Genomic DNA, 24,589 nt, shown 5'->3' with positions numbered 1-24,589 from the left:
GGAGCAAAATCTCCCTTTTGTGGCTCTTTTGTTCAAGTTTGTAAACCGAGATGCCACATGGAAGGTCAAACTACAGTTTCACCAACCCTGAAAGATCCTCAATCATCGAGGTTCTACTACCTACAGACTCTGTGATGGGAAAGTGTGGAATGCAATTCACCTCACACAAGCAATACAGACCACAAATAGTCTTGCTTCTGAAAGTCTAACAGGTTTTGATGATTATATTGTATGCAACCCTGTCCAGAAAATGCCCCCACAAGCTTTTTTTTACCCCAGTTGTTCTTCATGGAACCAGACATTGCCGAACTCCTCTGTGGGCCAAGGACTTTGGCAGCTTTATCATGTTGTTTTTTTTCATTACTAGTTGATGTCAATATACATTAAATAGTATTAATTATATTCATAAAAAGGGGACATGGAGTATTGTGAGATCACCTGAATACTAATGATGCATAAAAATTGGGGGTGGACACAGGAAATGGAAATGACGTAAGGGATGAAGGAAACTCGTCATCTATCTTCTATCTTATATCTTCTATCAATTTATTATCTTCTATCTTCTTCTTCTATATATATTGTGGCGGCTTCGGGGGTCGGCGCTCCCCTTATCAAGGGGGGGGGGGGTTTATTGCCCTTGTCTTTTAAGCTGGCCGTCCCCCAATCCTGGAAGCTATGACACTCCTTCCGGTCGGAATTAGCTAGAGTGATTGGTCAATGAAGTCCCAAATACCTACTTACTAACCCGACCGTAAAGCAGGGAAATAACTCCCGCTCGAACCACGGATAAGACGGAAATTGCCGAGCGGGTAGGAATCCGCGGCCCGAGCCATTAACAAAAACTAACCCGATCCTGAGCGGTTTCCCAATCGTGCCACAGGTACTCAATTGAAAGAAAGGACGGAGGCGATCGGATTAGGAAAACCAAGGAAGAACAAGGTACATTTATTGACAAACCAAAGAGGAAACGAAAGGAATATACAAGGAAGGAGAAACAAAAGGACACAGGGCAGGCTTATCTATACAATCTTAACTTAACGACCCCAGACGAACATACACACACACGGGATGGTAGCTGGTAGGGGAGGAAGGTCCAAGCAGATGGTCCAGGCACTGGGATCCGGCTCCGGTCCACTCCAGTCCAGGCTCCGGTTCCGCGGGCGAAACTCGGCAGGCAGCTTCGCGCGTATCGTCGGACGCGAGCGGACCTTACGTATCTCGGGGTTACATATATCGGGGGGGGACTGGGATGCGGCGTACGTAATACATAGCTCGTGCCAGCTCTCAATCTCTCTCCCGATCAATGGCCCGTATCACAGGCAGTTCGTGCAATCAGCGTCTCCGCGCAGTCCTTTGAAACAAGTGTGCCTCCCGATCAATAAGTTCATAAAGCGCCTTTCCCAACGAGTCTGTAAAAGGGCTTTGCGCGCGCGCTTATATAATGTGCTTTTAGATCAATGCGTGCACTTCGAAACCATGCCCGCCAGTAAGCTCACCTCAGCCCTGGTTGGTTGGCGAGGGCTCACCGGCGCCGCCCTTGACGGCGAGTTGACAGGGCCACGCCTCGGTCCCGGCGCTCCGCCCCCTTCTTCCTCGAGCTTGACCGCGTGGTTAATGGCGTTTGTTTGAGCAAACTTCAGCTCAACGCACCGAACGCGTGCTGGCAAGCGAAGGCGCGTTATAGAATTCGGAGAGAGAGATTGGAAAGGAAGCGAATGGGGCCTATCTTATTTGATTAATGCAACGCAGATTCAACTATTGGGAACACGGCCTTATCTGACACATAATAAGGAAATAACTAAAGTTCCTATGGTGTCCTACGTGTTGCATATTAACTAACTATGGGTGCGACCTTTAACCTTTTAAATGATGGAATATTATTTACAAGTATTTACAAAGTGAGGGGTTCTCAAAACCGCAACACTGCACCCTCCTTTCCTGCAGGCCTCCTTCCCGGGCCGAAACAACTTTAACTTAGTGTGACACTTAGGTGTGGTTACCCTCTACTTTTAACCTCACCCTGAGTGCGACAGTTTTAACACTAAATATGTCCCGCCTGCTGCGTTGCATTCTACCTAACAGACTCATGCCCACAGACTAACCGAATTGCGGAATGATCTTCAAACTAAACATTTAGCCGGTGGGGAGCATTATTTACAAAAAACACTAATTATTTACAAACTGTCACCCAGGACCTGTCTTTTGTGGGAAACAAGAAAAAGATATTTTGAGAAGAGGAAAATCATTGCCATGCACTGCACCGATGCACCATACCATATGCACCCATAAAAGAAAATGCACCAAAAGCACCATCCATGAAAATGCACAGAAAAGCACCAAAAATCACCATCAAGAAAAGGCACAAAACACATTTCAACAAATAATAAATGGTGTCTTCTTTCTTCTCTGCTCTGCTGGGCCGCTGGTTCTGGTTGGTCTTCATCTTGATGTTATTTATTAAAGGGCACAAACCGCGTCCGCTTTTTATTATTTCTGGCCAGCAGGGCCAACGTAGGTGGTCCACTGCATGACATAGATGCCACTTTGAAACACAGTAGTCCGCAACCAGATACCGCTGGCAACAATGGTCGGTCCCAACAGACGTGCCAGGTCACAGTACGTGTGGTCCATAAGGTGGTGCTATGCCACAGAACGTGTGGTCCATATGGTGCATCAGTGCAGGCCGGAGGCAGCAAGGGTGCGGGCGCACAACTGTGGTCACCTGCACACTCCACCCCCCCTCCCACCCACCCCCCACCCCAGGCACAAAAGAACAATGATCCGTGAGTGGGGAAGGAAGGACAAGCAGATCGGCGGGCAGGGGCGCAAGGGTACACATCAATACGAAGCAATGCAGACATGAAGGGCGCAGGAGAGCGAGCTGAGAAAGCTCGTCCCTATCCGTTCGTCACCCCCCATGGCACCTACTCTACCCTTGCCCTTACCCGTATTTACACCATTCACACATTTACAGATTCATTGCTGACGTCTTGTCTTTCCCGTTCCCTCTAATACCAAATTCATCCACAATCCCTCCTAAGGAGGAAGAGATGGAATCACAACACAATGTCTCCCCAAGTCGAGATGCGTCTTTCATTCCAAATGTCTGCCAAAAAATGTGGTGCGGAGTCTTATCACCTCGGTGAGCAGATGCGGATGGTGCGAAGAGACTTTCATCCTAGCTATGCTTCTAAATGACATTAACACTTTAACTCTACCCGGGGTCTTACCCTGCCAATCCATTGGCCAACTTTACTCTATGCAGTTCTAAAAACCAATTCCCATTCAACATGCTGTGGCGCTCACCAATTTGGGGTCTCACTCCCCCGATTTTTCAATTCTGTGCGCTCGCACAATTTCAGGGCTGGGTCGTGTGGCTCACCAGCAGGTCCGCTCACCTGCACACCTCCGCCACTGCAGTTGCCACCCGAGCTTACCTGCTCCTCACTAACCTAACCTGGGGAAGGCCCTCTGGCTCCCTTACCCCACTACTGCCCTCTCTGGCGTCGGGCTACCCGGGTCCTCTCCATAGGATCCTCGGGCCCCATTGAACTCTAACTGACTCCCAGAGCCTACCTGCGGCCTCACCTGGCCAACAGACTACCAGTGGCAGAGTGCCCATTCAACCATTCTTACTAACAGGCCACACGCCCAGCCATTCCACTTTACTCATGCACCAATCAAGCAGTACCCTGCTACTTCCGCACCACAGATGTCAATCTCCAACCACAATTTACCTACTCCCTCTACCTACTTTTAATCTACCCTCCCGGGTACTCCTGAAGGGGTCCATCCTTCCCCCATCCACTCCTTCGCACCATACACTCCACTCCACGTATTCCACAATACTCACTCCACACCATTCATTCCATACTCCATTTACTCCAGAACATCTATTCCATACCACCAAGCTCACTTGCCACCATGCAAGCCAATCACTCAATGCACAATCACACACATCCTCGATACTCTGCTTAATACACTTTCTACACACACACACATCATTCACGAGCAATTCCTCTCAATACCTCATTTCATCCAAAACTTAAAGATCATACACACAGCATCATCTGACTAACTATTGCCCTTCTAAGATTCGTGCTTCCCAGTCATCCCATTAAACTATGCACATCACACGTCATTATCAACCAACTACCCTACTCTACGTCCCCACTACTTGTACAATGTCACTACTTAACTCTCAAGTCACCTATGGTCATCTTTCTAGATTCCTAACCATTATCCTAACCCTCCCGGGCTAGTTTGTACTGCCATACCCCATAAACTAAAGCTCCTTTGCCCAAAAAGGTGAGGTGAATGGTGAAACTACCATTCGCCATCACTACTGCTACCATCAAATGTCCACTATGCTTGAGCCTCTCAGGGAAAATGCATTTCCATAGCTCGACTTCGAAAAGCCGGCTATCCGTGCGGATGGTTGGTCTGTCTCCTGTGGTTGGGTCCGTCCGGCATTTACGATTGTGGGGAGGAGGTTTTGTAGGGACCGAGATTCCATGGTCCATCCCGGCGCGGGGCCTTGCGGTCTCCGGCCCGATGACCCAACCTCAACTGATCGGAGCACCGCTCCTGCCAAGGGGCGCAGGTCCGACCTGGCCCTTCTCCCCTGGAATCACGCCGATCGCCTGAACCATGTGGCACCGACCATACAGGCCGGGCCCCGGCCCGAATCGTGCACGGCGCTCCGTGCAGGAGCGACGTGGCACCGATCCCGACCGGCCCCCGCAGCACACAAAGAACACCGCGCCCCGAGAGCTCACGTCGGCTATACGTCGGCCTGAACGCTGTCCCGGTTAACGTCGATGCCTGTCTAGCATGCTCACATCCATACGCTACCCGTTCTATACTCACACATCCAGGTGTCTCCATACACTCCACGCATTCCATGCATTCCTCTCGCGCACATTCTTGCGCATCCATTCTACTCGCACACTCCATCATCACACACTCCTCTGTTCCACACCTTTTTCATGCACACCCTGGTGCACTCTCTCCCGGTACGTACTCCATATCACTCGTGGGTGTGCACTCTTGCACATACCCACAGCGCACACCTACCCATGGGTGTGCAATCCCCTGTCGCACACCCAATCACACGCTCCACAACCAACTCGGGTGTGCATCCTCGCACACTAGCCACAACCAACTCACTCTCCATGTCACTCTCTTCCAACCCACTTTCACACTCTGTTGTGCACTCATCCTCACTTTCACACTCCGATGTGCATTCACTCTCGCACTCGGTAATACACTTGCACTTCGACGAAATTCGCACACGCGCGCCATTCTCTTTCATACTCCTCTCCACGTACCTTCCACAAGCACCCGGGTTACGCCTGAATCCCAAGTGCGCGAAAAATCTTTTTGCGCTAAACACTTTCCCGCAAAATCTTTTAGCACCATATACAGCCCGACTCACCTTGGCGCTTCTTCTTCTTCGCTCCCGCACCACCTGCAAACTTTCATTGGGGTTAAGCATGGCATCACGATGTGAATACAGACTTTGCATGCATTCCATTTCTTCCTCCCGCGAGTGCTTTTCTAAGTCCGTCTCTTCCGCCCCAATTTCCACTATTGGTTCGATTTCTCTTCCTAGCCCAATGACCGCCGGCGCGCTTTAAAAAATTTCTTTTCATTCTGCGGCCGTTGGCTTTCCCATACCCCGGGTCGCGATTTCTACACCCATCCACATGACTGTGCTTTGCTCCAACTCACTCAACCTGCGCTCCTCCAGCAACGTTACCTCGTCGCGTACAATTGCGACCTCCTCACTTGCCCCACGGTTAACCTCCCTCTCACATTCCTTTATTTTATACCTGGCTTTGTCCCTCGCTAACCCCTCATTAATTTCTCGGGCTTGGCCACCCATGTCCTCCAATTGGCCCCCCAATTTGTCCTCTAGCCCCCCAATCTGGTCTCCCATATCATTCCTCAACCCCCCAATTTGGTCTCCCATATCATTCCTCAACCCCCCAATTTGGTTTCCCATTTGCTCCCCCATCCTATCCATTTTTGCACCCAGTTGGGTCAGGAATAACCTGAGGTCAAACCCCATTTGCACAGCGGCCCCAGCCGCCACCGCGGGCTTGGCCTCCGCCGCCATGTGCGCGGCGCCGCCATTTTGTGCGCCTGTAACCCACTCTACCGCACCCTCATTGCATTCCTCCTCCATCACTCCCACATCTTCCCTGGGGTCCTGGGTTGGCTCTAACTCCTCATTTCCCCCCACCGGCATCCGATCGCCTTGATTATCCATGGCACGATTGAAATTTGTATGTTAAATAAAAAAAATTGGCCGCTCGAAATTTTGACCAAAATTTTTTTTTACAGATAAAAAATTTGGTTCAGGTCCAATCCCACTCCCAGACACCAATTGTTGCGGATTCGGGGGTCGGCGCTCCCCTTATCAAGGGGGGGTTAATCCCCCTGTCTTTTAAGCTGGCTGTCCCCCAATCCTGGAAGCTATGACGCTCCTTCTGGTCGGAATTAGCTAGGGTGATTGGTCAATGAAGTCCCAAATACCTACTTACTAACCCGACCGTAAAGCATGGAAATAACTCCCGCTCGAACCACGGATAAAATGGAAATTGCCGAGCGGTTAGCAATCCGCGGCCCGAGCCATTAACAAAGACTAACCCGATCCTGAGCGGTTTCCAAATCGTGCCACAGGTACTCAATTGAAAGAAAGGACGGAGGCGATCGGATGAGGAAAACCAAGGAAGAACAAGGTACATTTATTAACAAACCAAAGAGGAAACGAAAGGAATATACAAGGAAGGAGAAACAAAAGGACACAGGGCAGGCTTATCTATACAGTCTTAACTTAACGACCCCAGACGAACATGCACACTCACACGGGATGGTAGCTGGTAGGGGTCAGGTCCAAGCAGATGGTCCAGGTGCTGGGATCCGACTCCGGTCCACTCCAGTCCAGGCTCCGGTTCCGCGGGCGAAACCCGGCAGGCAGCTTCGCGCGTATCGTCCGACGCAAGCGGACCTTACGTATCTCGGGGTTACGTATATCGGGGGGACTGGGATGCGGCGTACGTAATACGTAGCTCTTGCCAGCTCTCTCTCTCTCTCTCTCCCGATCAATTGCTCGTATCACAGGCAGTTTGTGCAATCAGCATCTCCGCGCAGTCCTTTGAAACAAGCGCGCCTCCCGATCAATAAGTTCATAAGGCGCCTTTCCCAACGAGTCCGTAAAAGGGCTTTGCGCGCATGCTTATATCATGCGCTTTTTCAATGCGCGCACCTCAAAACCACGCCCGCCAGTGAGCTCACCTCAGCCCTGGTTGGTTGGCGAGGGCTCACCGGCTCTGGCCTTGACGGCGAGTTGACAAGGCCACGCCTCGTTCCCGGCGCTCCGCCCCCTTCTTCCTCCAGCTTGACCGCGTGGTTAATGGCATTTGTTTGAGCAAACTTCAGCTCAATGCAGCGAACGCTGCTGGCAAGCGGAGGCGTGTTATAGAATTGGGAGAGAGAGATTGGAAAGGAAGCGAATGGGGCCTATCTTATTTGATTAATACAACGCAGATTCAACTATTGGGAATACAGCCTTATCTGACACATAATAAGGAAATAACTGAAGTTCCTATGGTGTCCTACGTGTTGCATATGAACTAACTATGGGTGCGACCTTCAACCTTTTAAATGATGGAATATTATTTACAAGTATTTACAAAGTGAGGGGTTCTCAAAACCGCAAATATATAAAAGAAAGTTTTTGTTTGTTTGTTTGTCTGCACACGCTAATCTCCTGAACGGTGAAAGATAGGAGGAAACCTCTAAAACCAAAACTGTCGGGACGGGCCCCGGGAAGGTTATAGGCTAGGTGGCGAGGACGGTCGAGGCCGCCTCGGCCCGGCTGGGCCCATTTTGCAATTAAAAGCTGAGCTGAATTATAGTAGTCAATCTTCTACGGCCATGAGTAAAAGTGAATTATAGTAGTAAATTCATTCAAAAAGAACCAAAAATCTGGGACGGGCCCCGGGAAGGTTATAGGCTAGGTGGCGAGGCCGGTCGAGGCCACCCTGGCCAGGCTGGGCCCATTTCGCAATTAAAAGCTGAGCTGAATTATAGTAGTCAATCTTCTACGGCTGCGAGTAAAAGCTGAATTATAGTAGTCAATCTTCTCCGGCCACGAGTAAAAGCTGAATTATAGTAGTAAATTCATTCAAAAAGAACCAAAAATCTGGGACTGGCCCCGGGAAGGTTATAGGCTAGGTGGCGAGGCCGCCTCGGCCAGGCTGGGCCCATTTCGCAATTAAAAGCTAACCTGAATTATAGTCGTCGATCTTCTACGGCCGTGAGTAAAAGCTAAATTATAGTCGTAAATTAATTCAAAAAGAACTCGGGCAACGCCGGGTGCATTTAGCTAGTTAAAGATGAAGCCTTTAACTGAAAATTTTGCAGTCGTGTGATCATTTGCTTGTTCCCCAGCATACAAACATTGAAAAATGAGTGAACCAAACTGAGAAGAATCTTTCACCAATGAAACCGTTTCATTCTGGAAGCCATGATGGATGTCCTGTGGCGGCTTCTCCTAATTACCTTCATCACGGTACGTTTCATTTCCAGTTACACCATCCTCAATAGATACACAAAAAGCCATATTGTTCCAAGCTTTTAACTGTCTATTTTTTAAGTCAATGTTCTGTTCTGACAATTTTGCAATTGTCCAGAGATTATGTGATATTGGTATTTTGCCTTTATCGTGACTTGTTAGACAACAGGTGCACTGTGGGAAGAAGGAAAGCTCACATTGTTTGTTATCTCACCTCCTTAACTGTCTAACTGGGGATGAATGTAACAATTAAGGTTCAAGTAATTTACAAGTATTTGGTGTAACGTGTACATGTGTTGCACACTGGTGGTAGTTAATTACATACATCATATGTGTTCAGGGAATGACTTGTGTTGGACATGCTTGTTCATTTGTGTGCATAGTTTCCAAAAATTGGATTTATTTGTTCCAACTTGGAAGCAGTTTTGATATTGTTAAGTTTGTGGGGGTAGTTGATGGAATCCTATATAAAAGATAGGAGCGTATAGGTTTAACATGGACCATGGATGCGTAGTCAGCATCTCGATGTTTTTACGTCGGGAAACTGGAGCTTAAGATTGTTTATGTGTCTTCACATGGGGTGTGAAGCTGTGTTAACTAGACAGGGATTAAGGTTAGTTTTCCCCAGTATGTGATTGCCTCCTGTAGTTTTTTCCCTACATTTTTTTTTTACAACTACAACAAGGCCGGCCATAATAACCTCTGTTAAAACAACAACAATAACAACTACCGTCCCCTGCAAACAGGCAGAGCGGATCGGCATCTAAACCCCGCCTCCAAAAGATCGGAACCGGCAGGCCACGCCCCGAGCTTCGTCATTGGTCGAGGAGACATTTAAATAAGACCAGTTCTCTTTGTTAATCCAGTTGGCGGTTTATTGCAACTTCAACAATGAACACGGTCTGAAAGACATAAGAACAAACATAATGATCAGTCATGATTAAGAATCCTCTATCTCCCCCCAAGTCTTTGGCATGGAAAATATAAGTGTATAACAAGTATGTGTGTCTTTTGGCATGACAAAGACTGAGAATATGAAGAATATATGTAACTAACTTTGAAGCTAATTGAAGAACTGGTGAACCAGAAACCAAATACAATGTCAGTAATGGTCAATGCCAGAATCACATGTCATAGTCAGAGTGAAAGGCAGGCTTGCTCGTGCTTCGGCCGGACCGTCTGGGTGCAGCAGCTGGTTTGTCAAGCGCAGGGCGTGTGGTAACTGTATTGGGTTTGGGATCACTGACTTGAGGAGGTGACATTGGAGGCGCTGCACTCATATGCGGAGTTACCTGTGATGACTTAGCCATAGATGGGGATGTAGCATCATCAAAGAGCTGATGGCGGCCAGGAGGGCTCCGGTTGACCCTGGGTGATTGAACAGGAAACGTAGCAGGTGGCTGCAGTGGAGTGGTGTCAGAGGTGATAGTGGGATGTTGCGGTGGCATTGGACTAGTAATGGATGGACCACAAGCCTCCTTGTGACTGGCCAGGGTTGTGGTGTGCACAATGCATGGGTGTGGGATGTTCTGCCGAACCATTGGTCTCTGCACTCCAATATCACCATCGATCGTCAACCTTGGTAGGGGCGTTAGCACAGGAATGTACTTTCGCAGGAATTTCCTATTGCGCAGAGTAACCCTTCCTGAACCGTCAACTCTTACCACATATTGATCAAACTGGCGAACCTCGATGATGATGCCGGTTTTGTCCCATTTGAGGGGGTGTGGCCCGGTCTGATTCTGGATGCGAACACAGTCGCCGACAACATGGGGCAAGAGTCTCTTGGTATGTTCAGACCAGCGCTCAGCGTCTCTCATGTGGCGGTTGCAAAGTGCTTCCTCCCGAGCCTCCAGAGTCCCACGCCAGGTGTTATGAGGTTTGTATCTGCCAGGTGGTATTGGGATGAAGTCTCGAATTGGGCGGCCAAAAATGCACATCGCTGGAGAGAGTTTTGTTTCTCTGTCTGGAGTATTTCTATACTGGAGCAGTGCACGTTGGAATGCATCGGTATTAAGGCCTCCATTAGGGCTAGTGTTGTCCATGAGAAGACGCTTCACAGTCTTGACACCAACTTCAGCATGGCAGTTGCTATGTGGATAAGCTACTGAGGAGAGTCGATGATGTACACCCCAGTCTTTGAGGAATTGACGTGTAGCGACAGCTGTGAATTCAGGACCACCATCGGAAGCTAATTCATCAGGGATACCAAATGTGACAAAGGTACGTCTTAGGCAAGCGATGAGTCAACCTGCACCATGTGAGGCTCTCTCAGCTATCGGCCAGTTAGAATACCGGTCGACCACTACCAAGTAGTTGCATTCTTTGTAGTGAAAGTAGTCGGCACACATGCATTGGAATGGATAATCTGGAGGTGGGTGGTGCACTTGGATTGGAGGGCGCAATCCGATTACAATGGTAGCACCCAGCACGAAGGGCCGCAATGGCAGGGGCGATGCCAGGCCAGAAGATGGAAGACTCTGCCCTCGCAGTCATAGAGGTGACCTCTTGATGGGCAGCGTGCAGAGCGGCTAACACCTCATCCCTGAGAGATGGTGGTATAAGGACACGATCCTCGTAGAGTATGACACCATCAACTATATGTAGACTATCTCGAAATTGGAAGTATTCGCGTAGGGGTCCAGGGAGCTCATGACGGAATTCAGGGATACTTGACTCGATAAGGTCAACAAGGCTCTGCATGTTATTGTCACTCGCTATTGCGGCTCGAACCCTGTCCCATGTTACAGATTTGAGGCTGAGTGAGGCGAGGGAGGACATAGCAGATGTGGAAACATACTCGTCGGGGGTTTCTGGTGCTGATCTACGTAAGCCACTCAGGAGGGTTTTGGAATGCCTCAGGATGATGGGTGTGGAATCAATGGCCGCCATATCGTCAGTCATGGTCAGTTTCACAGGCTCTCCAGTAGGGTGGCATGAGATGCAGTCTGTGGCGCGATGTCTAATCCCCGGCACATGGACCATCCGGAACCTGTATCGCAGGGTCTTCTCCTTCAAGTTCCTAAGTCGAGCGTTAGAGATATCCTCTAGACTTCGATCATTAAAGATCCTGAGCAGAGGTTTGTGGTCAACAGCGATTATGAGGTCTTCACATCCCAGAACAAAGTATCTGGCCTTGTCTAGGGTATCAGCAACTGCTAAGGCCTCACCCTCAACTGGTGCATAACGTGATTCTGATTCAGCAGGGTGGGCGAATCTGCTGCCAACGAGTGTGATTTTCCATCCTGTGTGACAACAGAAGGGTTTTATGTTGGTACAGGTACAGTGTTTCTGCAGTAGCCAAAAGCCAATGCCAGTCTTGGAACAGACTGTAGCGAGGCACGTGGGCTTGCTTGGGTCGAATATCCGGACACCCTCCTCGATCTCACTGGCAATGACAGCTTTCGACTCTTCAAATGCATCTTGGAGGTGCTCATCCCACTTAAACGGTGTACTAGGTTTAAGTAGTTGCTGGAACGGCAACATCTTCTCAGCCATACTGAAAGCGTATGACACTTGATTGACAAGTCCAAACCAAGAACGTACATCTGTGATGTCCTTGGGTGTTGGGAAATCGAGGATCGCGCGTAGGTATTTCCTGCAAGGACGGACACTATTGGGAGTTATTTCGAACCCAGCAAATTCCACTATATCTTCGCCAAACACAAACTTGTCAGGATTCAGGGTGATTACATTCTGTCCACAGGTGTCAAGCCACTGAACAGCCTGGAAGAAACTGTCTGCCAGCGAGTCAGACCATAGCAAGATGTCATCAACGCATTTGGTCTTATTGGGGATGTCAGACACGATCTCGTCATAACGTCTTGTATATCCATCGCCAGACGCAATATACCCTTGAGGGGCTGGTTTTATAGCGGTATCTACCCCAGGGTGTGATGAAGGTGGTCAGGTGCCGGTCTTCTTTGCAGATGGGCATGCTGTGGTAACCATTCCATGCATCAAAGACCGTCTTCTTCTTACCTTTCGGAACCGATCTAGCCTGATGAAAGGGTGATGGTGTGTGATGTGTTTCCCGTGTAGCATGGGTGTTGAGGGCCTGGAAATCAACGGTGCGGCGTGGCTGGCCATTTTTCTTTGCACAGACAACCATTCTATGGCACCAGGTGACTGGTTCGCCAATGGGGACTGGTTCAAGCACACCCAACTGTACATCGTGGTCTATCCCAACTTTGACCACATCCCGCCAGTGTAGTGGGACTGGTACCGGTGTGTGGTGTGCCACTGGTTCAGCATTAGGATCCACCATCAGTTTCATGGGCGGGCCATCCATTAGAGGCAATGTTTGATGCTCACAAGTGTTAAATGTGCTTGACTTATAGTATTCAAGGAGATACTGTTGTAGCTTCATGCGATTAGCATCAGTTGCGGGGAATGGCAGCTTTGTCGGGGGTGGTGGGGGTCGACGACACTGAGGGCAACACGGCACGCTGTAGTGGGGTCTTCCTGTAAGACTGCTGTTGCGTCCGGCTGCTGTGCTGTCAGGTCTACACCAATCTTGGGGAAGCTATCCGGGATGATGTCAAGGGCGACACAGGCTTCTCTGCTGAGGAAGAGCTTTCTGTGACATAGGTCATTTGCCTAGTTTCAACAGCCTGACCCCGTTTGCGGAGTACAGTGGCTCCAAGGATATTGATGCCTCCATTGTTGGCAGTGCGCATTCTCCTGGTTACTGGGATGAGGTCAGATTTGCGCAAACCAAGGCGGTGGATGACCTTTATACCAGCAAGGCAACTCTGGCACCCTGTGTCTGCCATCGTGGGGACATGGCAAGTCATGGTCTGGGTGGAAAGGTCAAAGCCAAGGGCTGCGTAATCTTCACGCATGATTTTGACAGTCACACTAACAAATGGTTGAGGTTTTGAACCCTTCCTGATCCATGTATTAGAGAGTTTGTCATAAACATGGTGGTCAAGGGTGATGGAACGCTCACTGCGGGATCAACCCGAATTAATAACATTATCAAACTCATTACATTCATGCCCAGATATGTTAGGTTCATTTGACTGTTGTTCTGATACGTGGACAGTACATAAAGTATCAAACACAGCATTTTCACTGGTATTAGAAGAGGCACTCATGCGTTTGGGTTTGTTCCTACTGCGACATACACTCTCCATGCGATTATCGCGATTGCAATGCCCACATCTGTGACCATATGCCGCGCATTCTGTTTTGCGAACGTGGGCTGGGGCGCTCTTCCCGTGTCCCTTTTTGCCACAGTAGGAGCATAGGTCGTTTCTGTCCTTGATGGTTACTTGCTTGGCGTTTTGATATGTGCTGCTAGCTGCTTCCACTGAGTGTGTGTCCAGTAGTGTAGATGCTGAACGTTTGCCAGATTCTTTGGCCTCAATGAATTGGAAAACGTCCTCCAGGATCATGTCCTGGTTCTTGTCACCAAGGAGGTCAAGCTGGATTTCAGGGTCAGCAATTCCTCGTGTAAGAACATCACGCACGATCGCTTCTGTGTAGTTAACTTCAGCATCACAACTAGGGCATTTGATTAGGAATTTGCATATTCCCGCTTGACCACGTAGGTGGGCCCCGATAAAACCTCTCGCACCAAGTGAGCAAGCGGGCGTGCAAGCCGCTTCACCAGCCGTGCAATCCTCTCAGATTTGGCATGGCCCTCCGATGCACCCAACGTTCGTGGTGAGAGGGTCGAAGGTGAAGGGACCAAACGAGCAGGGCAAGGCAAGGGCAGACGAACAAGGGCAACAAGAAAGGTCAAGACAGTGGCCCGGGCAGGATGAAACCAGGGACGAGAAGAGCAGACGTTGGCTCGATCGTCAGTTTGTTAATCGCCTCGTGACACCGTGTTCATAAATAACACCAGTTCTCTTTGTTAATCCAGTTGGCGGTTCATTGCAACTTCAACAATGAACACGGTCTGAAAGACATAAGAACAAACATAATGATCAGTAATGATTAAGAATCCTCTAACATTGGGTATCTGATGGAGCTTGGTGATTGGGCAGTGATGTCAGGAGAGAATCTCCGAGCAAGAGGAAGAAGAGCACGTCTCTTGGCTCTCTCTCAGTAGTTCTCTGGTGATATGCTCGAGGAGTAGGGGGCGCCATCTTTCTCTGTTCGTGTGCTGTGGTAGTTTTTGGTTTGCGCATTTGAGAGCAAGGAGCTCTTAGCTGCGGTGGCGGCGATTGAAGGTGTTGGAGACTGCTGGGTCCATGCTGGACTGAAGGCTGTGCCGTTTGGAGGAGGGATGGCGAGAGAGCAAAAGAGGGCCGTTTTCACAGCTTGTTCGACGGCTCTGTGCTCATCGCCGGCTGGCGCCATTTTGGGCACTCCGGCGCGGGAGGCATTGGAACCGGACCGTCACAGTTACCTTTACAAAATAACTCGTTGAGACCAGCTAAGTGGCTGCTCGATATTAAACAAGTACAAAAAGTTTTAATTAAAACAAAAGCCGCGTCGATGTTACACAATGCCTAGATGCAGCTGTGCCTATAACGTCGATGTTATAGGCACAGGACATTCCTATTGATTCGATTACTTGATGTTATTTTTGTGCAAAGTGAAAATATATCTCGGCAATTTCCCGTGTGTGGCGACGAATTTTTAATATATCTCGGCATTTTCCCGTCTGTTATTTCAGGCGGTGTATGACTGACCATGCCGCGATTAAAAAATATATATCTCGGCAATTTCCCGTGTGTGGCGACACATGAACGAAGCTATGCTCCTCTCTCCACATTATTGTGACGACGTATAAATTAAATAATTCATCATGACGATTGTCATCAAATGGACGAATTTTTAATATATCTCGGCATTTTCCCGTCTGTTATTTCGGGCGGTGTATGACTGACCATGCCGCGATAAAAAAAAAAATCTCAATGGACTTGAAGTTACAGGCCTTTGAGAATTCATTTCGTTCTATAAAGGGCAACTTTCATCGGATTTTCTTCCCGTTTTTTTTCAACCGAGTCTAAAACTATGTTAGCGACTGTGAAAAATGAAATGATATATCGAATTTGATTTGAAAGAAAACTGTGTTAGAGAGCAAGACACCACGGGCCTACAAAACAGGCCTCAAAGCTATGCGAGTTAATAAAATGGTGGATATTTGTTTATATGAAGCCTCTCCCACAATGGGTGGAGCTTTGAGGTTTTGTCTTCTCTGCAAGAACAACAAGAAGAAGAAGAAGAACAAGAACAACAGCAGAGGGCACTCTATGAGCCGCGTCTGCGACGCGGCTAAAAAGAACATTTATTTTAATTTATCATTCCCCTGTGTGTTCGTAATCGCATCTGAGTGGAGGATCCTCAAAGTAGGAATTGAAATTAGTTTACTTCAACATTTATTTAATCTTGCATTAATTTTATTAAATCATTATTGTGGCATTTTTCATTTGTTGTGTTGTTAATTTTTTGTGGGTTTGGGAACAAACCTGTGTGCTTTCGTTCATGTAAGCGCCTTCGCTGCCTTCCTTCCCGCGCGTGCCATAAAAATAACCACCAAGATTTCCGGAGTTCGCCTCGGGAGTAAAAACGATCAGTCCTTCATTCGTCATTCAGTGGTCTTAATCATTTGGTGGCACAACAATATGATGCTCTAATAGTAAATTGTTCAACAAATTGATATTCTGAAAGAAAGATAAAGAAGAATAACAGTCCATTTTTAAGGATATTGTTCTCAACAAGACACATGCACCATCACATTGGATCAGATTCCAACCAGGAAGTGTATTTGTAAAATTTAATTCAGATCACCTTGCTTTGGATCAATATCAAAAACCAATATGCCGGATCGGAAATAACTTTTGTTTCAGGCAGTTTGACTTTCATTACATGAAATGTTTATTCCATTTCTCTGAATGGCAGATAAACTGTCTTCCTATTGATGTTATTCCATCGATTTGCTCACCTGGAACGAAGTTCCGGGGAGCTGATGCGCATCGTCAGTCCATAAACACTTGCAACTTCTTCTCCAAAACCGCTGATGGCATCGTGACCAAATTTGGCACAAATGATTGTTATGTTGTGACTAAAGTTTGTTCACGGCATTAACAGAATCTGGGTTTAAGGTGGTCTATGGGGGATCAAAGTGGTTCCAGATTTGACCCCCAAAATAGGAATTTCCTTTTTCCTCTGAAACTACATACACAAGTTCGATAAAACTTGACCACAACCTTCACCAACTGTGATGCACCAAAGTTTGGTCATGGCATTAAAAAAAATTGGGCGCTGAAGGGGTGTACTGTGGGGGTTGACCCCCAAAATAGGTATTAGATTTATTCTCAGAAACTACACATACAATTCTGATGAAACTTGACCACTATGTTCCGTTCGTCATGCATGATGTAGCAACGTCTTTGTTCCCGGTAATTACAAAGTCGGGGTCTAAGGTGGTCTGTTGGGGGGGGGGAGGGGGAGGGGGCTTGCTCCCCAAAATAGGTATTTGGTTTTTTTCTCAGAAACTACACACACAATTTCGATGAAACTTCACTACAACCGACAACACCCATGATGTACCAAAGTTTGTTCACGGCATTAAAACAATCGCACCCAACGTGGAGGTGTGGGGTTGGGGTGCCCTCAAAGTAGGTATTTGCTCTTTTCTCAGAAACTACATACACAATTTCAATGAAACTTCACCACAACCTTAATGACCCGTCATGTACCAATGTTTGTTCAAGGCATTCGAAAAATTGGGGTCTGAGGAGGTATACGAGGTTGGGGGGTGGAAGACAGGGAGGGCTGGTTGGTCCCCAAAATAGGTATTTTTTAGTTTGTTTGTTTAAAGTATTATGATTATGTGAATATGATTCTACATGCTGCCCTGTCTTCGAGCAACCATTGAAATTGGTTTAAAATACTTTAAGTCAGTGCACTGTTTATTATTTCTACCAGTTTATTCTACCAGTTGAGCGCCCTGGGGTATTGCCCTTATTTTTAGATACTAATCTTTGAGCTGGGTAAAGTAAAATAATTTGGTGCCACTGCTGTTGTGATCCCAAAGACAGATTATTGATTTTATAGACACTGTGGTGCAATGGTGAGCATCCACTGAGTCTGGGATGTTCTTTCTTCCTTACTTTACGCACAGAATTTTAATAGGATAGAACATGGACAGTCATAGGTTGGCAACCTTTACACAAGCTTGATGGGCCTAATGGCCTCCTCCTGCATTGAAGTTCCTTGTAAGTGAGCTCGTATTGAAGGTTGAACTAGTTAGATCCATATCAATTTAAATTAGAAAAACTATGTGAAACGATCAACTTGTGAATGTACTGTAGTGTAGTTCGTTCCCATTTGATAAAAGGTTGGAATTCCTTGTGTTTCCCTTTTAATATCTTTTTCCAATACTATAAACTACATGAGGAACAATTGGATATAACAACAATGTAAAACTTGTACATAAAAACCTGACATAGGTTACTCTGTTTCAGGTTTATTGACGAGGGTTACACTGGGTAGGATGCCATTGCCTTCCCCGCATTGTTTTGTCCGTTCCCATCCCATTAAATGCTGAGTGTCAAGCAAGGAAGCAGCACGTACCTTTATTTATTTATTTTATTTTATTTTTTAATAGTCTTTGTTATGACTCGGCTGGGGATTGAAACAAACAATGTTTTAAACTTGAATCTGCTTTCTTCAATAAGAGCATTGATTGGACAATAGATCAACCTGGAACTTGATCAGGGAGGAGGTAAAAAATTATGATGATATTTCAGATGACCATCACAGTATTTGATCTTTAATTTTAATTTGATTGCCCCGATTCAATTTTAAAGATAAATAATTTAATTATTCATTGCACAAATACAGACATGGCATTTAATATGGAATATTTTTTTGTGGGGGTGAACGTACTTTTCAAGATGTCTTTTTTTTTTTTTTTTTTTTTTTTTTTTTGTATACAAGATCGAGGCTTGTGAAAGAGCGAACATTAATCATACAGAAAGACAAAGACACATAAAACAAATAACATCGGGAGCGGTAGACAAGATGGGGAGAGAGGGGGAAGGACACAAACACAACATTTGAGAGCAGGGACCGAGAGACTGGTCTTAAAACTGGTCTTAGACTGAGTTGCTGGTCTTAGAACCAAAAGTTCATTGGAATTATGTTGAAATTATTCTAGATTTTGTTAATGTGACCTTTAAAAGAAACAAAAACCACATTTGACATTTCAAAGCAAATAAATTAATCTTTGAAAGTGATGTAAACTGATATCGAACTCAATTCACGGACGGTACTGTGTTAAACTTCTGTACGTTTTCCAGAAGTATCTCTTTATTTTGCACAGTAGCCAAAAAAATTTTTAACAAAAAAAAGAAGTTAAATTACGACTGGGATTACGGACAGTAAAATTACAGTTCAGTACTTCGTGTAACCCCCACGAGCATTCAGGAGAGCACGTACACGTTGAGGCATGCTGTTCACGAGATTTGCCAAGGTTTGGACAGGAATCGCTTGCCATGCAGTGACAATAGCCTGCTGCAATTCATGCACAGAGGTGGGCTGCTGGTCCAAGTTGTCGATTTGACGCGTTAATTCTGCCCACAAGTTCTCTATCGGATTCATATCCGGGGACATGGCAGGCCACTCCATATGCTCTACACCACGGTCAGCAAGAAAGTGTTGGATCATGTGAGCACGATGAGGCCGTGCATTGTCATCTTGGAAGACAAAGTTTCCTCGAAAGGCTGCACGAGCAAATGGAAGCAATGTTTCTTCCAGAATGGCCCTGTACTTGAACTGGTTCAGGTTTCCATTCAGAACAACCAGGTCAGTTTTGCCCCTTGCATGAAAAGCAGCCCAAACGGTTACCCCACCACCTCCAGCTTGGACTCTTGGCACTATACAATCTTTGTTGTAGGCTTCATGCACTTGTCTGCACACTCGGACGCGGCCATCTTGACGATAGACCAGAAATCTAGACTCGTCACTGAAGATCACATGATTCCAGTGTCCTGGCTGCCATTGACGGTGCTCTCTGGCCCACTGCAATCGGCGCTGGCAGTGTTGTCTGGTCAGGCGTGGCTTTCTCAGGGGACGCCTGGCACGATAGCCTGCTTGAACCAGTCGTTGGTTGACTCGCCTTCTGGATACAGGCACATTTGTCAGTTGCTGCCACTCAGCCCTGAGCCGATTAGCTGACTTGGTACGGCCATTGAGGACTAACCGGTGCAGCTGGCGATCATCCCTCCTTGTGGTTCTGCGTGGACGTCCTGGCCTCGGTATTGGAGTAGGGACACCCCTCTGAGCATTTCGTTTCAGCATCTTTGACACCTGACCTTGAGTGATGCCATACTGCCGAGCAATAGCACGCTCTTTCATGCTGTAATTTCGTAAAGCCACCACTCCATGACAAACAGCATTGTCGAGTTGACGGACCATCTCCAGAGGAAGCGGCAATAACTTTTGGAGACGTGCAGCAGTTGTTTTCCACTAATACAGAACGCAACAACCCTTGTATACCCGACTGTGAAGCCAATCGTCAAATGCACCTGTCCGTACATTTTGCCACGCCACCTGTGATATAATCCTGTTGTTGACTTCTTGCTGCGACAGACAATCAGTGACATGGTTCTTTTAACAAATAAATCACCAAAGTGTAAAAGAAATTCACCAGATTGATATACTGAGTTAAGAAAGTAAACCCAAGTCAAGAAAAAAAAAATTCCATATTAAATGCCAAGTCTGTATATCATGAAAACGAATCAACATTATGATTGTTGTGTTTTGTGTTTTCAGGGTTCACGTTTTGGAACCGAAAGTTCACCTCAATGTCCAGCAAATCAGTTCTTTAATGATGCTAATGGGGTCTGCTGTCTATTTTGTCCCAGGGGTGAGTTCCAATAAGAATTCCATTGTTTTTTCCCATGTTCCTGGAATTTTTCAATTAATCCAACTGGTTTTATACTTCACAGGAGCATACATGTATAAGCCATGTCGCAATCCTGGAAGTAATCCTTTATGCTTCGGTTGTGCAATGGGGAAAACGTACATGGACGAGCAAAGCAAAATGACAACGTGCAAGGAATGTCGTGAGTGTGACCCAGGTAAACTATTCTACTCTGTTTACATTTACACTGAATTACTCAAAGTATAAGCTCAAACACAACCAAGTATGAAATATCGGGTAAATAAAATACCGTAAGTGGTGATTGATCCACCATGGAGAGAAGAAAAGCTGACGTTTCAGGCCTTACCTTCCAATGAAGCAGGTATGGTCCGAAACGTCAACTTCTCTTCTCTCCATGGCGGATGAATCATCATTCAGGTATTTTGTTTATTTGTTTTGACCTATTTTGCCACCCACGCAGATCGATAATTTTGTGTTGTGATTAGTGATGAAATTCTTCCCAGCATGAAATTTACATTTGTTATCGGCATTTGAATTTTCATCCACAACTACATAGCTGGTTGTGTTGTGTTAAGTTGTGTCGTGGAATTTCATCCTTTAACATGAAATGGATATCTACCTCTGCCTACAACGGTGTTTTTTCACTTGTGAAATTGAAAATTTACAAGTACATTGCTTAGTCTGGTCTGTGATTGTCTGTTTGTAACTTGCGAAAATCGAGGATTTTTCAACGACAGCATATTGTTAGTCACGTGTGTTATTCTGTCTGTCGGTCAATCGACTACAGGTAACAATTTTAACCCAATCTACACCAAATGGTAGCGTTTGTCATGAGGAAGAAGCCTATTGATTTTGATGTCGAAAGGGGTAATTCATTGGTGAAACACCAGCACAGTTGTCTTTGGAGCCTTCCAATCACCCCTTTTTGGATGAGCACTCCTGAAATAATGAAGATGACTTAAGGAAAAAAATCGTCCCCTCGTTGCAGAATATCTCTGTCGGGAACAATAATCTGAAACTATACTATACTCGAAACTATACTCTGAGGTTCCTGGACTTCAGACCAGACTTTGGTGGGTTAAACCCGTGTATGAGCGCTCAACCTTCCCTCTTCCCTCAGAGTATATTTCTGGTGTGGGAAGTAATAATATTTGTCTGAAGACCTTTGAGGTTCTGCATATCCAGATGACATAGCTCGCTCTAAGGGCCATTTTGGAAGCAGTGTCCATAATAATCTTCCTCTTTCCTTTTGGAATGCCTTAAAGGACAAGGCATTTGCTGAAAGATGTATTGTAAAATCCTCTATTTCCTATTTCTACTGGAAAGTAGTTTACAGACCATCCTCCATGTTCACAATCAGCTACCAGGTCTTCGTATTTGCCTTTCTTTCTGCCATATGCATTGGACAGGTTCTCCTCCATCAGGACTGTCAATTCAATATTGATGATATTCTTAGTTACTGCCGAATAGATGGTGATATCAGGCGGTTTGGCAGTTTCCGTAATTTGTGGAGGGAACACGATTGGCTTATGGTCTTCATCCATCAGAAACATCCAATCATTAGCCTTCTGTAGGATGTCCTATGTTTCTACCCATGGAAGTGGCAAGGTTGGGTTCCTGTAGGATGTACCATCAGCTGAACGGAATGCAATGGTGGGAATGGAGTTTGGCTTTGATACAATACTGGTCTTCGTATTTGCATCTTTGATAGAAGGAGCCAGGCCTGATGCAATCATTCTTAGGGTTTGGTCATGGCACCAGTTGTATCTTCCATTTTAGAGTGAGTAGCTGCACCCATTTAAGATGTGGAGCAGTGTGCTATGGTGATGATGGCACAGCTGACCAGTCCAAGGTTGGTTTTTCCCCACAGTCTTAGGTTGGCTGGGGAAGGGAGTTGGTCGTGCATAGCGTTGATGTGGAATGACAGCAGTTCCGGTGTCCATACATAGAGGAGTTTCTTCCATGATGTATCAGTCTGTATGGCAGAATCCCATCTCAACCACTGTCCTTGTTTAGCACATCCATACAGATAGACCAATATGTCTTCCTCATCGATACCCTTTCCCAAATTGGGAAGGCTTTTCCTGTGTTCCCTTCTGAACATGTCTCTTATCAGCGTTTGATTTTCCTGCAGCTGAAGCGTGCTCAGTCGGTTTGACCTCTGCACATCTCATTCAGGATAAGGTGTCGCTCCTTCCTTTCTGACTCTTTCACACCATTCCCCCAAGCCTTGTTTTTCTTTGTTTCTAAGCAATCTCTGCACAGTGTTTGGGTCTTTCCATCCCTGGAGTGTTTGTTAAGGTGGTACTTGGTGACCTGCATATATTTCACGGAGGTGGTAAGCCTTTTCAGTTGCAGACCGTACCTCTCTCTGGTTCTGTAGAGGGCACTGTTGGAAATACATCTGCTTACCCCTGCCCTTCTATTCAGGTACTTGGTGCAGGCTTACCCCTGCTTGGTACTTGGTTGAATGTGTTTTAATGAATGTTTCCCCCTGTACTGTCTTTCCCTCGCGGTCCCCCTGTGCTGTATTCCTGGATGTCTTTTTGTTGAATGTGTTTTAATGAATGTTTCCCCCTGTACTGTCTTTCCCTCGTGGTCCCCCTGTGCTGTGGTCCTGGATGTCTTTTTGTTGAATGTGTTTTAATGAATGTTTCCCCCTGTACTGTCTTTCCCTCGCGGTCCCCCTGTGCTGTGTTCCTGGATGTCTTTTTGTTGAATGTGTTTTAATGAATGTTTCCCCCTGTACTGTCTTTCCCTCGCGGTCCCCCTGTGCTGTGTTCCTGGATGTCTTTTTGTTGAATGTGTTTTAATGAATGTTTCCCCCGTACTGTCTTTCCCTCGCGGTCCCCCTGTGCTGTGTTCCTGGATGTCTTTTTGTTGAATGTGTTTTAATGAATGTTTCCCCCTGTACTGTCTTTCCCTCGCGGTCCCCCTGTACTGTGTTCCTGGATGTCTTTTTGTTGAATGTGTTTTAATGAGTTTCCCCCGTACTGTCTTTCCCTCGTGGTCTCCCTGTGCTGTCTTTCCCTCGTGGTTGTCAGCTCTTTCACGAGCCTCGATTCAGTATAAAGGTTGCCTCTTGACTCTCAATGTAAGATATTGGGAAGTTATAGATAGTGAACTCCCAGGTCATGGCACAATTGCATTGTTGTATATCCACATCTTTACGATTCCAGACAGATTGCTTTTCTTGGCTGTTTGTAACATGGCTACCAGCTTCATCTTGACCATTTCTCTGATGTTATCATCTTTCAAATCTTCGTAGATCAGCTTTCCGAGGAATCATATGGGTTGACTGTGGATATACGTGATCTACTTTCCATTAATTTCGAGTTGGGGAACATAGGCTCTATGTTGTGTCTTATGTCCTCCACGCCTCTGCTCTGCCTTTGGGACAACTTTCTTCATAGCGTGGGACTTAGATTTGGAAGGCTCAGCTTTCATGTTTCGTGTCCACTGAAGGAACGTTTGAACCTTGTTGATTTTTTGACATTCTTCTGGACTTTTTGCTACCAGAGTCAGGTCATCTGCACATGCGTTGGCAGACGTTGTTATGTCTAATCCAGTCATTTCATATCCGAAGTGGTTGGACTGGTCCAGCAGATCCAGGCAGAGATTGTAAACAGCCAGAAATAGGATACAGGATAATGTACAACCTTGGAAAACACCAATATAGCACCGTATCCAATCTGTTGTCCAATCCTTGGTTTTCACACATATAAACAGCTCATCATAGTTCTTGAACACGATCTTCCTGATATGAGCTTGAATGTGGTACCACTCAAGTGCAAACTTTACTGTATGAGGTTATGTGGCACAGTGCCATCTGCATTTTGTAGGTCAAGCCAGGTTGTCACTATCGGTTTTCTATTATTTTTGGTGTCAAGGAGCATTTCAGTTTGTGCCTCCGTTTGTTCAACACAGCCTGATATTTTTTTTGATTCTTTGTGGAAGGATACCCATTCCAAGGTTACAACTGGAATTCGTCAGTTATGGGTCTGAAGCAAGAAGGATTACTCGTATTCTCCTGTTTTGATATCAGGATCATCTCTCCTACTCTCCAACAATTGGGTATGGAGGCAGTTCTCCATATATTACATGTAAACTTGTGTAGCACCTTTGTTGCTCTTGGACATTTCTTTCATACTAAG

At 46.3% G+C, this 24,589-nt stretch overlaps 1 protein-coding gene across 2 annotated transcripts in view; it reads left to right on the top strand.

The window, feature by feature from the left end:
* LOC137421905 (tumor necrosis factor receptor superfamily member 1A) overlaps window positions 1–24,589 on the top strand; it is a 110,086-nt gene that overhangs the window by 31,457 nt on the left and 54,040 nt on the right. For both annotated transcript variants that reach the window (XM_078773111.1, XM_078773112.1), the window contains 3 exons: window positions 8,461–8,581; window positions 20,324–20,417; window positions 20,500–20,631. In XM_078773111.1, the coding sequence (XP_078629237.1) occupies window positions 8,537–8,581; window positions 20,324–20,417; window positions 20,500–20,631 (271 nt within the window). In that variant the 5' untranslated portion in view covers window positions 8,461–8,536. Of the gene's footprint in view, window positions 1–8,460; window positions 8,582–20,323; window positions 20,418–20,499; window positions 20,632–24,589 lie in introns of those variants that run through there.

Source organism: Myxine glutinosa, chromosome 2 (genome assembly GCF_964187855.1).
Source record: "Myxine glutinosa chromosome 2, kmMyxGlut1.1, whole genome shotgun sequence".
Taxonomy (NCBI): Eukaryota; Metazoa; Chordata; class Myxini; order Myxiniformes; family Myxinidae; genus Myxine; species Myxine glutinosa.
This window is presented reverse-complemented; position numbering and strand designations above follow the sequence as displayed.